The sequence below is a fragment of the Nicotiana sylvestris genome, chromosome 12 (genome assembly GCF_000393655.2).
Source record: "Nicotiana sylvestris chromosome 12, ASM39365v2, whole genome shotgun sequence".
NCBI lineage: Eukaryota > Viridiplantae > Streptophyta > Magnoliopsida > Solanales > Solanaceae > Nicotiana > Nicotiana sylvestris.
The window spans coordinates 11552755-11569604 of NC_091068.1; the positions used below are offsets into that span (position 1 = coordinate 11552755).

General features: G+C 38.7%; 1 protein-coding gene across 1 annotated transcript; it reads right to left on the minus strand.

The window, feature by feature from the left end:
* Positions 1-1725: 1725 nt before the first annotated feature.
* On the minus strand, positions 1726-3733 carry LOC138882682 (uncharacterized). The gene is made up of 3 exons (XM_070163295.1): positions 3319-3733; positions 2076-2564; positions 1726-2009 (listed from the first exon to the last, which is right to left on the minus strand). The coding sequence occupies exons 1-3, from the start codon at positions 3731-3733 to the stop codon at positions 1726-1728; spliced, it is 1188 nt and encodes a 395-aa protein (XP_070019396.1).
* Positions 3734-16850: the final 13117 nt, after the last annotated feature.

Here is a 16850-nt window from a genome sequence, read left to right on the forward strand (position 1 = left end):
AAGGCAGATCTAGGATTTTAGGTTTATGGGTTACTACAAAAATAGAGTTAATATACAATATTAACCGGATAAACGGACTGGGTTCCAAGCTAAATATTCTTATACATTTAATGAATTTTTCAATACAAATATATATTTTGGACAAAAGCTACTGGGTTCACGGGAACCCGTAACTAATGAACTGAATCCGCTTCTTAGAACTGATTTAAAATTTGTAATTTAACTATAGATTTAACAAAGACAAAACAACTGGTAAAATTAATTAAGGAGCTGAGTGAGAATACATCTTTTAGGCAATTTATCATTTTACTGAAGTTTCTTATAACATACCTAAACCCCAAATTACATAATCATTCTTGTCAAGTCAACTCTAGGTGTATAAACTCTCAACAAATAAAATATTCTACTAGTACGGTGAGAATGCATGAGAGAAAAATATTATTGATTAACAATCAATAATATATATATATATATATATATATATATATATATACATATAATATATGTCTTACTCCTAATACATATGCAATTAAGGTTATTTACTACTATTTAACTATCAAACTAATACTCCCCCTCAAGCTGGTGCATATAAATCATATGTACCGAACTTGTTACATATATAACTAATACGAGGATCAGTGAGGGACTTGGTGAAAATATCAGCAAGTTGATCATTCGACTTCACGAATTTTGTAGCAATATCTCCCAGGAGTATCTTTTCTCGAACAAAGTGACAGTCAATCTCGATGTGTTTAGTTCTCTCATGGAACACTGGGTTTGAAGCAATATGAAGAGCAGCTTGATTATCACACACAAGTCTCATCTGACTAATCTCACCAAATTTCAACTCCTTGAGCAACTGTTTGATCCAAATTAGCTCACATGTGGCCATAGCCATTGCTCGATATTCTGCTTCTGCACTAGACCGAGCAATCACATTCTATTTCTTGCTCTTCCAAGACACCAAATTTCCTCATACTAAGACACAATATCCAGACGTAGGACGTCTATCAAAAGGTGATCCTGTCCAATCAGCATCTGAGTATCCAACGACATGCTTATGGCCTCGATCCTCAAATAATAAGCCTTTGCCTGGAGCTGATTTTATACACCGAAGAATGCGGACAACTGCATCCCAATGACTATCAGAGGGAGATCCATAAACTGACTCACAACACTCACATGAAAGGAAATGTCAGGTCTAGTCATTGTGAGGTAATTTAATTTACCAACCAGAAATGTCAGGTCCAGTCATTGTGAGGTAATTTAATTTACCAACCAACCGCCTATATCTTGCAGGATCGCTAAGAGGCTCCCCTGTCCTGGCAGAAGTTTAGAATTCGAATCCATCGGAGTGTCAACAGGTCTACAACCTGTCATTCTTGTCTCCCCAAGAATATCTAAGGCATACTTCCGTTGTGAGATCACAATACCTGAGCTAGACTGAGCGACCTCAATACCCAAAAAAACTTTAATTTACCCAGATCCTTAGTCTGAAAGTGCTGAAAGAGATGTTGCTTCAACTTACTAATACCATCCTGATCATTGTCGGTAATAACAATATCGTCAATATAAACGACCAGATAAATACAGAGATTTGAAGCAGAATGTCGATAAAATACAGAATGATCAGCTTCACTACGAGTCATGCCAAACTCCTGAATAACTGTTGAACTTACCAAACCAGGCTCGAGGGGACTGCTCTAGACCATAGAGTGACCGGCGCTACCGACATACAAGGCCATTAGACTCCCCCTGAGCAACAAAACTAGGTGGTTGCTCCATATAAACCTCATCCTCAAGGTCACCGTGAAGAAATACATTCTTAATGTCCAACTGATAGAGAGGCCAATGGCGAACAGCAGCCATGGATAGAAAAAAGCGGACTGATGCAATTTTAGCCATGGGAGAGAAAGTATCACTGTAATCGAGTCCAAATATCAGAGTATATCCTTTGGCAACAAGACGAGCCTTAAGTCGATCAACCTGGCCATCTGGACCAACTTTGACTGCATACACCCAACGACAACCAACAGTCTATTTACCCGAAGGAAGAGAAACAAGCTCCCAAGTACCACTCATATGTAAAGCAGACATATCGTCAATCATAGCCTGTCGCCATTTGGGATGAGACAGTGCTTCACCTGTAGACTTAGGAATGGAAACAGAGGACAAAGATGACACAAATGCACAATGGGATGATGACAGACGGCGGTAACTTAAACCTACATAATGAGGATTAGGATTAAGTGTGGATCGTATACCTTTTCGTAGTGCAACCGGTTGATTAATAAGAGACAAGTCCGCAGTATTAGCAGGGTCAGGTGCAGGACGTGAATCAGCTGAGCCTGATGTTGGACGCGGACGACAATGATAAGTCAGGAGTGGTAGAGCTGTAGAAGGTTGAACTGGACTAGGTGGTGGCACTGGAGCTATAGGTGGTGGAGCTGCAACTGGAACTGTAGGTGGTGGAGCTATGGAGGAAGATGAATGGGAGATAAGGACTGAATCTCCAAAAGAAGGAACTGGTAGCACCTCAGAAATATCTAAGTGATTAACTAGACCTGTGAAGTATGATTGGGTTTCAAAGAAGGTAACATCAGCAGACATAAGAATCGCTGAAGGTCAGGAGAATAACATCGATATCCCTTTTGCGTTCTTGAGTAACCCAGAAATATGTACTTAAGAGCACGAGGAGCTAACTTATCTTTTTTTGGAGTAAGGTCATGAACAAAACACGTACTCCCAAAGATACGAGGTGGAAGAGAGAACAAAGGTAAGTGGGGAAATATGACAGAGAATGGAACTTGATTTTGGATAGCTGAAGATGGCATACGATTAATAAGATAACAAGATGTAAGAACTGCATCCCCCAAAAACGCAGCGGAACATGAGATTGTATGAGTAGGGTACGAGCAGTTTCAATAAGATGTTTATTCTTTCTTTCAGCAACCCCATTTTGTTGGGATGTGTACGGACAAGATGTTTGATGAATAATCCTATCGGAGTTCATAAATTGCTGAAATGGGGAAGACAAATACTCTAGAGCATTATCACTACGAAATGTGCGGATAGAAACCCCAAATTGATTTTGAATTTCAGCGTGGAAGGTCTGGAAAATAGAAAACAACTCAGATCGATTTTTCATCGGAAATATCCAAATGCACCTGGAATAATCATCAATGAAACTGACAAAGTAGCGGAGTCCCAAGGTAGAACTGACCCGACTAGGACCCCAAACATCTGAATGGACTAAAGTAAAAGGTGACTCTGCTCGATTATCAAGACACCGCGGAAAATGGGAGGGGGTATGCTTACCGAGCTGACATGACTCACACTCTAGAGTGGACAAGTGAGATAAGCTAGGTACCATTTTCTGAAGTTTTGACAGACTGGGATGTCCTAATCGTTTATGTAATAAATCTGGTGAATCAGTAACGGGACAAGTTATTGGAGGAAGACAAGATGCGAGTCCATGTGATTTTGCGAGGATAAGGTAATAAAGTCCATCTGATTCACGGCCGGCACCAATGATCCACCATGTACTGCGTTCCTGTATAAAAACAAGGTCATCAAGAAATAAAACAGTAGATTTAAGTAATTTGGATAAACGACTAATGGCTATGAGATTAAAAGGACTACCAAGAACATAAAGAACTGAGTCTAAAGGTAAGGAAGGAAGTGGAATTGCTTGACCTACTGCAATTGCCATGGCTTGAGACCCATTGGCCATTGTGACTGTTGGAAGAGATTGAGAATATGAAATACTAGTGAAAGAGATTTGTTACCAGAAATATGATCAGATGCACCTGAATCAACGACCCAAGACTCAGAAGTTGGAGATTGGGAGACACAAGTCATGCTACTATTTGTTGGAACAACGGAGGCTAATCCTGGAGATGTCTATTTACGTGCTTTGTACTGAAGGAACTCAATATAATCCGGTAAAGAAACCATCTTGATTGGATTCAATGCATTGGATCCAACAGATTGTGAGTTAAAGGCTTCTGATACGAATGCCATTATAATATTGTGCCGGAAAAAAAGCAAAATTTTTCAAGGAATTACTGTTCTTGCCGGAAAACTTACTGTTCATGCCGGAAAAATCTCAAAGTCCTCGGAATAAAAAGAAAACAGTATGGGCCTAGTCGAAATTACTAGAAAATAGGACTATTCTGAAGAAATTTTCCAAAAAGATGACCGGAACACTATTCACGCGCCGGCGCGTGGGTCTGACGTGCCGCCGGCGTCAGAAGATCTGGAGGCGCGTGGACGTGTTCTGCCGGTGTGGTTTTCTGGGGTTTGGTCGCCTGAGAAACCCGCACCTGCTGGTGGTGTTATTTTTCGTAAAAAAAAAAATGGGATTTCGCAAAAAAAGAGCCTGAAAGTCACCGAAAAAAAGGCAAGGTGACTGTCCCGGACTAGTTGGTAACTGCACAACCAGGATTTCTCACTAGTTACTCTGATACCATGTAAGAATGCACGGAAGAAAAATATTATTGATTAATATTGACAATGATATTTATATATATATAATACATGTCCTACTCTTAATACATATGAGATTAGGGTTATTTACTAGTACTATTTAACTATCAAACTAACAAGTACCAAATTGTAGCATTATTTAAGATGCATGTTAGAGCTGGATAGATACATTAAATTTATTTTTGGTAACTAACCGTTTCTGTATTAATCACCCATGAAACAGTTATAAATCCATAGCAAGCCAACACAGCCAGCTATCCAAACATAAAATCAATGCCTACCTGGTGAGGCTCAAACATAACAGACATAAGCTCTCTCTTGCTATACATTCCGAATGCCGACTTTTTCTTTCAAAAATTCTAAGATTTCGCTCAATCCAAACTGAGTGGACTGCGTCAGACACATTAATTACAACTCATGATTTTGATTGCAAATGATTTTACAAAATTCTAACTTAGCAGGAAAACCAACTAGCCTATCCTATCCCCACCTCACCCAAAAGAAAAAGAAGAAAGGAGGTAAGCTGTTCATTTTCAACCTCACTGTCCTGAAACAATACAACAGCTGAGACGGATTGGACGCCTTTCTAAAGTGAATTAGAAGAAGAAAATAATTTTGTTACTTGAGCTACTTCCTTCTTCGACTTAATTAGCTTTTGAAAAGTTTAGGCACAGTTATAATGCTCTAAACACTGATTGCTTATAAAGCCAAAGATCTTGAGAATCCTATTTATAGAGACGCCTATAACTATCCTGTTTTATTCTCTACAACATGAAATCGAGTGTAATTTCAACAAACTGAGTTTGAGAGCCACTCATAGGACCAAAATGCCAACCCAGAAACTTACAGTGGCAATCCTTACTGCAGGAGCATGCAAATGTAACAACAACAACACAGTGAAATCCCACAAGTGGGATCTAGGGAGGGTATAGTGTGTATGCAGACCTTACCCCTGCTCCGGAGGAGTAGAGAGGCTGTTTCCAATAAACCCTCAGCACAAGAAAAAGGAACGAGACAGTGTAGCAGTAACAACAAAGGAATCCAGAAAGATAACACCAACAACGTAATAACCAGAAAAATAGAGAAAAAAGTAATAATAATAAGCAGTAACAATGGCACATTACTACAGACGCAAAGGAGCATGCAAATGTAACTGAAAAGAAAATCTAAATCCTCCACATCCTTACACAGCAGAAAACCACATATACATGACAAGAATTTACTGTCAACATCACCTTGTTTTATTGATTGGCCCGCCAAAGTAACCGAGAATCCATTCTACTCGTAACGACTAACAACTGTGCAAATGATTATTCAACCAGTGAAGCTCAAAGCATTTCATTTTCTTCAGAAACTACCTAACGGAGTTAAGAACACAAATCTCAGTGTAGATCTAGAAGTTTTCAAGAAAAACATTTGAAAAAATGGCATGCAAAAGTTTTCCAAAGAGCACACATGCAGTCCAGAATTACCATATTTGGAAGAAATAACAAAAGAGTACAACAACAACTATACACCTTAATCTCACACTACTTGGAATTGGCTATATGAAGATGTGAGAAGTTCATCATTATTGACTAGTTTTAGCTGGCCATCAACCTATTGCAACTCTCCTCCTTTATCTTGGCTTGAGACCAGCAATATGAGCTCACATAGGATGCAAAACTCACACATGACAAAAACATTTTTTTAACCTCATCTAGTTGTATTGATTGACCTGCCAAAGTAATAGAGAATTCTCATGCTACTTGTATGTGAACGTCCGAATGATAACATTCAACCATTGAAGCTCAAAAAAGTTCATTTCCTTCAGTCATTATCTAGAGGAGTTAAGAACACATATTTTAACTAAAAAAACATCTTAACTAAGGGCATGAAAAACTTTTCTAGAGAACGCACATGCTATCCAGTATTTGGAAGATGAACAATAATACAACAACAACCACGACACTCTAATCTCACAACAGTTGAGGTCGGCTACATGAATATGTACAAATTCATCATAATTGACTAGTTTTAGCTGGCACTAATCTATCGGAACTCTTCTCCTTTAATTTATCCTGGCTTGGGACCAACAATGTGAGCTCACATAGGATGCAAAGCTCACACAAGTGAAGTTAAATGCTCCACTCATTCAACAAGCCGTTACAGAAACATCACATACCATCTGCATGACTGGGGACTTCTTTACAATGTAGGACAGAGGTCCTGCTCATTGTGCATTATTCAAACTGTCTGTAATCAGTACAAAATCATATCTTTACGTGAATGCATCACTGTACATCGCTTTCTAGCATAATGCACCTTTTGGGCCTTCTGCATTCCCATGCTAACTGAAATATAGGCGCACTCACACACAAACAGATATGTACATATTGCAAGTAGCAATTGGAGGAAAATTAGAAGTATTGACCATCTACACAAGCAAAGATAACAAATTTAAAGGATTCATAATATCAATATATTAATTTGATAAACAAAGCTTCTCCCTCGTGTAGTTACAGTATATCATTTTATAATCCGATTATGCTCGTTGTTCCGAGTATTCACCAGCTTCATGTCGAAGACACGTGATTCATCGTTTGAGGCCATCAAAATCATGCCGGCAGTTAAGGAAATCAACATCATACACAGAAAACTTCAAGGATTTTCTCGAGAAAATAGAGGAGAATTTGATGATAGCAGGAGATGAAGAGAACAGGAATGAAGTATCGTATCTCTATTTTCATTTGATATTTTCCCATAGAGAAAATAATATTTTGATATCTTTACTGATTCAGAAAATCTCTTACCCACTTAAATTTTGAGATCACCTATTTAGCCATTACTCTACGAGGCTGACGTTATAAAGAAAGTATTCTCATCTTCTTAAAATGCTAAAAGCAACCAATTGTAGATGTATCAATTGCCAATCTTGGTAGGCCTCTTTTCTTATTACTTTTTCTTTATCATCAAGTGTTATTTTTTCTCTTTTTATCTATTCCCTTTTCCTTTTCCTTTTCTTTTTTCATTTCTTCTCTCTCTTTTTTCCTTTCCAGACCCACTGCCATGACATGACATGACAATCACATGTAATAAAGATCTTATGATCTATTCATTTAACCTTTCTAATCGCACTCGAACAACATACCACTCCGTACGTCGTGTCACAGTCTCTAGGAGACTACGCATATACTGGTTAAACACAGTTCATGAGAAGTCAAATATACAACCAGTATTGAAAGTTCAATGTGATTTAGTTTACTTACCTTTTGTGTCGAAAACATGAACTTTGACGATGTTGTTTCCAAAACTCTCCTGGTCTTTTTGGATTTGCTCAGAAAAAGCCATGAGTGAAGGATAACAATACTGTAACTCAATTATCTGCAGAGTCTTACTCACTGCAAACCCTTTAGGAATGTCTTCTAAGGAACTGCATTTTCTGATAATCACACGCCCAAGGCATGGGAAAGAATCAACAACGGCTCTCCAGTAACGAAGATGCAAATTCTCAAGGAGCAAGAACTTCACTTCAGGTAATTCTCATTCTGTCTCAAGTTACTTCCCATTCTTCATGTACAAAGGCACGAGCAACTGGTCAATGATCCTCACGTCCTCCCATTAATATTGTAGATAAGTGTGGAAAACTAATAACCGCCTGAGGACTCGGACATGGAAGCTTAAAATATGATTCAGTCAAATGCAGTTTTAGACAATGCAATATCAGTGTCTGGAGGTCATGTAAATATATAATGGAAATCTGTAGAGATTTAGAAATCGTAATGGTTGAAGACACATGCCTTAAGCAAACAAGGTCCAATATTGAAGTAGAGATGTCGTTGAGTACCACAGACTCCAAGTCCAGTACTTGAAAGGATTTCAAATAAATACTTGTCAGTGTGATGAACTTGAAAAGGACAAGAATAATGAAACCCTTGGAATTTAACAATATGTGCAAAAGTCTTCAAATAACCATCCAAATTCGAATATATAATCTCAGACCATTATTACATAGTTGTACCACACATATTCTAGTTTTTTGTTTGCTGGAGAAGTTTTGATGATAAAATCAAACCTCTTTTACTAGAAATAAGAACAGGAAAAAAAACAGAACAAAAAACAAGCACACATTACAAGTGTCATTATCAATGCGCTGCAGTTTGGTATTGTCTTAAAATTCTTCAGCAATTAATCTCATTTAAATAATACAAAATACCTTTCCCCCACAAGTCTCCCTTAAAACTCATTTGCTAAATCTTCCTCCGTTTCTTCATCTGAATCTTCTTCAACCTTTTACATAACTACTGCTGCTGCTTCTCCGTAATCTTTATCAGAGTGTCTTTCTCTCTGTAGAATCATGACATTACCAGTGAATCGTTGGCAAGTTTAAGGGGAGAGATTGTTATGAGTTGGAAACTTAGTATAACACATATTCACATACTTTAAAAAGATTCAACATATTTAGTCATTGTTTAGCTGAGTTTATACTTACGTTCTGATGATATGTGGGTTACGTTGCTTCCTTTTGATTTGGTTAATGGGCAACACATCTAAATTTGTTGGTGTTTACCCTAAAATTCGAGTAACAATTAAACTTATATTGTAGTTTTAAGGATTATGTGATTTAATCCAATACCAATTGATAAACAAGGAATTAAATAGATAAATTAGAGAGTGAAATAAGTCAAACCAGTATACAAGCTAAAGCTTGACCTCGACCTATGACAGTCTCGAGGTGGGTCACTAGAACATCAAATTATAAGGCAACTCTAATGAATGAACTCTGTTGTACAAATGAATGGGATTCCCGTTTATATAATAGGGGAGTCCTAAATAAGATACACTTCTAATTACAGTAAGAAATCATATTTGACAGTTGTCTAACTGCCGAATACCAATCCATTCCTAAATTTATGTCGTGATCTCCGGGCCGTTGCGGGTATCTCGCTCTTTCCGTTACTGAATCATGTCTGAGGATGAAATGTTGTGCTCAACTCAACCCGCATGCCCAACTCTCGCGCAACTGCTCTCCAGAAACATGAGGAAAATTGCGTACCTCGGTCCAAAATAATAGACTCGGGCACACCATGAAGACGAACAATCTCCCAGATATAGATCTCAGCTAACCTCTCAGAAGAATAGGAGACTGTCATATGAATGAAATACGTTGACTTAGTCAGCCTATCAATAATAAACCACACTACATCAAACTTCCTCCGAGTCTGTGGGAGACCAATAACGAAATCTATAGTGATCCGCTCCCACTTCCACTCAAGAATTTCAATCTTCTTGAACAAACCGCCAAGTCTCTTATGCTCATACTTAACCTGCTGATAATTCAAACACCGAGCCACATATGCAACGATGTCCTTCTTCATTCTTCTCCACCAATAATGCTGCCGCAAATCCTGGTACATCTTCCCGGCACCCGGATGAATAGAGTACAAGGAGCTATGGTCCTCCTCTAAAATCAACTCTCGAAGCCCATCAACATTAGGCACACAAACTAGACCCTGCAATCTCAAAACTCCATCATCACCCAAGGTAAACTGCTTGGCACCTCCGATAGTTAGCATTGGGGATAAGGCTAGCTTTTATTCGTGGGGTGTGGCCCTACTATTTTGATTGACTGTTGGATTACTGTATATATTCTTTTACTTTCAGCACATTCGTAGTTGTAGATGGCTTGTATATAACTGTTCATGCTAGATGCCCTTAAACTCTGTACATATTCATTCCCCCTGGTTGTATATTCTACTCCCCTTTTGTACATATTCATTCGGTTTTCATTTTGGGTTTTCTATTTTTTGTTAAAAATTTTCGTTTTAGTTGCAAAGTCAGGCTCGTAGCTTTTTTGTTTTGTTTTGGCGTTTGCAATAAGCCCTTGGTTTTCTTAATGCCACGGTTCTTTCCAAGGGTAGAGTGTTGTGCGAACCGGGTGGCTCTTCTCAATGATAGATGGCGTGACAACCTTCTTAAGGGTTTGAGTCCGTTTTTTATTTTTCTTTTTGATTTTCTAGTTTTTCTAGTTAAGGGTACCTCAGGCCTTCACTTGGGCCTAGCACATTTGCCTTTAATCCTATGGTCAAAGACATTATGTTGTGTTTAGGATGGTGAAAGTTCTGGCCTTGAGACTCTTGTGTTGACCAAACAATCATCATGTGGTCATTCTGGGCCATTGTGCGCTTGAATCATATCTAAGGTCGTTGTGGGCCCTCGACTCCGTCTTTGGCAATCCTTGAGTGTGTGTAGTGAGAATTCGAATCGTGAGCCCAAGTACCGAGCCGATGGTCTAGAACTTGCCCTGAATGTTATTGAGGCGAAATCATAGGTGGAACTTGACTTGAGACGTGATTATAGGCTCTCGTTGATCCAAAATGCAAAACTTGAACAACTCCCATGACCTACCAATGAAATAATCCCTAGTTCACCCCTTTTGAGCCTTAAACCTTTTTCTTTCATGAACCAAGCTACAAGCCTATACCCGTTCTTAATGAGACCCTCTCTTGGAACCCAAATCTTCCCTTGAGTAAATGGCAAATGTCTAAGTTTGGGGGAGGGGGAGACAAGAAAGGCATCAACGTGGTAAAAAGGCGCAAAAGCAAAAGAAAAGGAAGGCAATGAAAAAGAGAAAAAGGCAAAAAGAAAGACAAAAATGAATAAGAACCAAAAAGGGAAACCAAGGACAGCAAAAAAAAGTGAAAAAGGTGTGAAAAATGGTAAAAAAGGAAAAATGGTTTGAATTGCAAAAGAAAGAGTGACAATGTGTCTCTCTAACCCCTTGAAAGAAGTGAATTACTCAATTGAGTCAAGAAATTGTGCCAAAATAAATCAAAAGAAGTGTTTAAGGGAAGATTGAACCCATTTGAACAAAAACATGTCCTACCTTTACCCAAAGCCTTCACTATGAATCCTCAAAAGCCCTATATGATCTTGAGTTGAGGGAAGCCTACATTAGTGGATACTTACATAAGGGGCAAGCATATGGTACTTAGAGCTGGACTTAGGGCCTTTTCTTTGTGAGAGATGAGAGAGAAGTCCATTCACCTCGATTTGTGTGCAAATACTCTAAAAAGGTGAGGTTCACTTAGGGAAAGTCGAGGATGTGTGAGTTTGGGTTCCACAATGACCAAAGAAACTGAGAAAGGTTCTTTGATGAAATGTGTCAACTCTTGATGCTCTTGTGTCACACTTGATACACAAGTTTTCAAAAGTTTAAATGTGTTAATGATGCATTCGCATTGAGGGCAATTGTTAGTCCCAATTGATGCTTGTTGAGGTTACTTTAGGATAAACAAGAATTACTTGGGTGTTTTCCATTGAGGGGTATGTCTCATTTTAGTTGCTTGAGGACAAGCAAGGGTTTAAGTTTGGGGGAGTTGATAACTTTGATTTCTACATGTTTTATACACATTCTCACCTAAGCTTTGTGCATTAACTGCCATAACTTAGTCCCAAAATGCTTACAAGTTGTGCTTGATTGCAGGTTTGAGCGACAAGATGACAAATACTAAAGATCGGCTCAAAAAGGAGTGAAAACTGCCAAGTGTCAAAAGACAACTGAAGTGGGGAACGAAATGACCTGTGCGGTCCGCAATGTTTTGTCACGCGGCCGCACAGGAGAGTTCAGAGGCTGGACAATTTCCAGTTCAACTTGCGCGGTCCGCACTGCTTTGCCACGCGGCCGCGCAGGATAGTTCAGAGACTCAGAAATTCAAGGCAAAAGCCCACGCGGCCGCACACTTAATCAGTGCGGTCCGCGTGGATGAAGTTCAGAAACACCTTACGCGGCCGCGCGTCACATTTGTGAGGTCCGCGTCCCTAGTGTCAGAAGCAAGATATGACGACCCAAACCCCTACTCGGCCGCGCGTCAGTTGCGTGCGGTCCGCGCCAGACCCTCAGAGGTATTTTCTCCGGTTTTTCCTGTGTAGTATAAATAGAACATTTTATTTTTTAGAGGGAGTTTTTTTCAGCTTTTGTTTTTATCAGATAGCAGCTGAACTCGAGACTTCATGGTTTTAGCCTATTTTGGGCAATTTCTTCTAGTATTAACGTGGATTTGAGTAGATTAACATTGTAGTTAATTATTATGTCAATTTCATCTACTATTTCTTCAATTTCTGTTTCTATTATGGCTAGCTAAACCCATAAGCTAGGGTTGTGGCTCAACCCTAGTGTGGGTAATTAATGGGTGTGATTGTTTAGTGCATGAATGATGTTGGGTATTTGTTATTTGGATTAATCTTATGTTTTCATTAAGATTTGGTGGTTGCAAACACTAAGTCTAGCTTAGTGAGTTTTGACTCTTCTTGAGAAAGAGAGTCTATGACCCCAAGATTAATTCCAACAAGGAATTGGGATGGACCCATGAGAATGGTAGTCCCAATTAACGGGTTAAACCTCGAGAAAGTAATTACCCAACTTGAACCATAAGTTGCTTGGGCAAATTGGCCTACCCAATTGGTCTCGAGAGAGGCAATTGGGCAAAATCACTCTCTCTACCGAGAGGTGTGAGAGTGGGTACAAAAGTGCAACGGTTATAGCATAAGTCCCATATTCATCATTCTTGCATTAGGAATCTCTACCCGTTAGTTGACCACCTAGGTACATGCCACGACCCTAGTGCCTTTCTCTATATTGCATACAACTTAGAATTTATATCTTAGCCTAACTTAGCTTTAAATTTGTAGTTGATAAATTGTAGTTGATAATCAAAAGAAAACCAAAAATGTTAGAAGATCAATTAGGAGCTAAAACATAGTCCTAGACCATAAAAACACTCAACTCCAAATTGAAGCTCCCTGTGGAAAATTGACCCCAATACCGCTATTGGGTAAAAGTATTAGCGCCCACTCTTCCCTAGGTTGAGTCCGCTGTGATCAGGTAGCACCGGTTCAGGAGAGTCACTCCACTGCCCCACCAGTTGATGAGCCAGTTCTTGAGCAGGCACCTGTCCCAGCAGCACAACAGCAGCAGGCCGGGGACCAATCTGAGGTCCCCGCCACTACAGAGGACTTAGGAGCCACTGACCAGCACAGGGTGACGGATGAGGCTTGAGGGGCCTTTCTATATCCTTTCTTTCATTTTGGTGCTTATTTTGATAGTTAGCATTGGGGACAATGCTAGCTTTTATTCGTGGGGGTGTGGCCCTACTATTTTGATTGACTGTTGGATTACTGTATATATTCTTTTACTTTCAGCACATTCGTAGTTGTAGATGGCTTGTATATAACTGTTCATTCTAGATGCTCTTAAACAATCACGGGTTCGGGTCCGTTTACCCAAAACATTGACCAAAGTCAAATTAATTCATTTTATAGTCCAAATTTATTATTTTTCACAGATTTCACATATAGGCTTTCCGGCTACGCGCCCGAACTGCGCACGCAAATCGAGGTGATGCGAAAAGAGGGTTTTAAGGCCTCAAAACATAGAATTTTCTTTTAAAACAAGGGATGACCTTTTGGGTCATCACATTCTCCACCTCTAAAACAACCGTTCATCCTCGAACGAACAGAAGAAGGAAGTACTTGAGTCGGGGAAAAGATGGGGATAATGGCTCCGCATATCGGACTCGGACTCCTAGGTCGATGCCTCAGCAGGCTGACCTATCCACTAAACACGAACAAAAGGAAAACTCTTTGATCTCAACTGACGAACCTGCTGGTCTAAAATAACTATCGTCTCCTCCTCATAAGACAAGTCCTTGTCCAACTGGACAATGCTGAAATCTAACACGTGGGATGGATCGCCGTGATACTTCCGAAGCATGGACACATGAAACACTGGATGCACAGCTGATAAGCTCGGCGGCAATGCAAGTCTATAAGCCACTTCTCCCTCTCGATTAAGAATCTCAAACGGGCCAATGAACCTAGGTCGAAGCTTGCCCTTCTTCCCAAATCTCATCGCGCCCTTCATAGGCGACACTCGAAGTAATACCCGTTCACCGACCATGAATGCCAAATCATGAACCTTGCGGTTGGCATAACTCTTTTTCCTGGAATGAGCTGTACGAAGCCTATCCTGAATAATCCTAACCTTGTCCAAGGCATCTTGAACTAGATCTGTGCCCAACAACCGAGCCTCTCCCGGCTCAAACCATCCAACTAGCGACCGACACCGCCTACCATACAAAGCCTCATATGGAGCCATCTGAATATTCCACTGGTAGCTGTTGTTGTAGGCAAACTCACTAAAGGCAAAAGCTATCCCACGAGCCTCCAAAGTCAATGACACAAGCTCGGAGCATATCCTCCAAAATCTGAATAGTCTGCTCGGACTGCCCGTGAATCTCATCTAATGACTTAAAACAATTTATTAGAAGTTAAACTTATAATGGATGTTGAAGATTCAATCTAAAATGATTTTACGTACCTCTAATTGTGTCAAAGGCATAAAATTTAAGCATGTTGTTTCCAAAACTCTCTAATTGCTCATTCTGGATCAGCTCAGCAGAAATCACAACGGAAGGAGAACATCGATGTAACTCGATTAGCTGCAATGTCACACTATTTACGAATCCTTGAGGAATCTCTTCTAATTGACGGCAATTTCTGATAATTATGCGCTCAAGACATGGGAAATAATCATCAGTGGCTCTCCAATATCTAAGAAGCAACTCCTCAAGGAGCAAGAATTTCAATTCAGGAAATCCCATCTGTGTTACTTCCCAGACAGATTCTCTTCTTATAGAGGCCTTTACGCACACAACTCCCACAAAGGCATTTTTCTTCAATTGGAGCACCTCGAGTTTGGGAAGCTTTCTTATGATTATCATGTGCTTCCACGATAGCCAAGTGGAACAAAGTGTCAGCTTTTTGAGATTTGGTGGGAAAGAATCTGGACGTGGAAGCCTAACATTCAAACCAGTTACGACAATGTAGTACGCTTCAATACTTAGAGATCCTCAAGCTCATGTAAATATGCAAGATTAACTAGGCATCTGGACTGATTTCATAGCTAAAAATCCCCAACTTTTTCACCTTTTTAATCCCTTCAAATAATTCTTTTCTGCACCAATGAAGACTCATTTTCCAAAACCCGGTACTTAACTTCATTAGCTGAATAAAAATTCATTGTTATAGCTTGGAGATGCCTCAATTGAGACATTTCCCAGATTCCATCTGATACATGGAAGCTCCCACCGCTTTCTTGAGCACAGTGACGGCAAATAAAAGTTTGGAAATTGGTAGATCATAAGGCATCTCAGGAGCCATCACAGCCAAATACCTTAAAAGACACTAGATTTACTACTTCAATAGGGAATGAACCTAATCTCATCGTCACCCACTACTAAAAATCCGAAAAAAAAGCAACCAAAATTTAAAAAAAGCGACTAAAGTTGGTCATTAAATTGTAGAATATAATTAAATAATTATTCTAAAAGGTTGTCGCTTTTTGGTCGATAATTTGGTCAAAATGTTGACCAGACTTGTCACACTTGCTTGGTCAAAGAAATATCGAAATTAGCGACCAAATTTGGTGGCTAAAGTGGGACCCACTTATAAATTTTTAATAATTATATTATTATTTAAAAATTTTATAAAATATAATTTAAAATTAGACTTGCTTGGTCTAAGAAATACTAAAATTAGCGACCAACTTTGGCCGCTAAAGTGGGACCCTGTTATAAAATTTTAATAATTATATTATTATTTAAAAAAATTATAAAATATAAATAAATATAATTCAAAGTTTGCGACCAAAGTTGGTCGCTTACTAAAGGGGAAGCATATAGAGACCAACTTTGGTCGCTAATATGGGACTCAATTCTAACGTTGAACAATTATATTATTATTTTAAATATTATATAAAATATAAATAAATCTTATTTAAATTTAGCGACCAACTTTGGTCGCTAATTTTAATTTTTTGGATAATTAGCGACCAACTTTGGTCGTTAATTTTAATTTCTGGATAATTAGCGATCAAAGTTGGTCTCTTTTCAGGTCAACATTGGTCAAAATTAAAAATTATTTTTGTTTTTACTATCTAAATAATACAAATGTAATTTGTTAATACTTTTGTAATACAAGGGATGAATACACTAAAATATATTCTAACATGCTATATCTGTAGTTAAAGTAGTACAACGAATCGTGTTTTATATATATATAAAATTGAATCATCGACTTATAACCTACTCAGATGCATCGTTGAATATTAAAAATAAAACGTCTCGACTTATATCAATTAATCTGTTATAATTGATTCATCGGCTTATAACCTAGCGATGAATGAATGTAATTCATTAACTCTGTTACAATACAAATAATGAATACAATATCATGTACTATAACATGCTATATATGTAGTTAAAGTAACACGAAGTGTGCATGTTATATATATACACACACTAACATATACTATAACAAGTTAT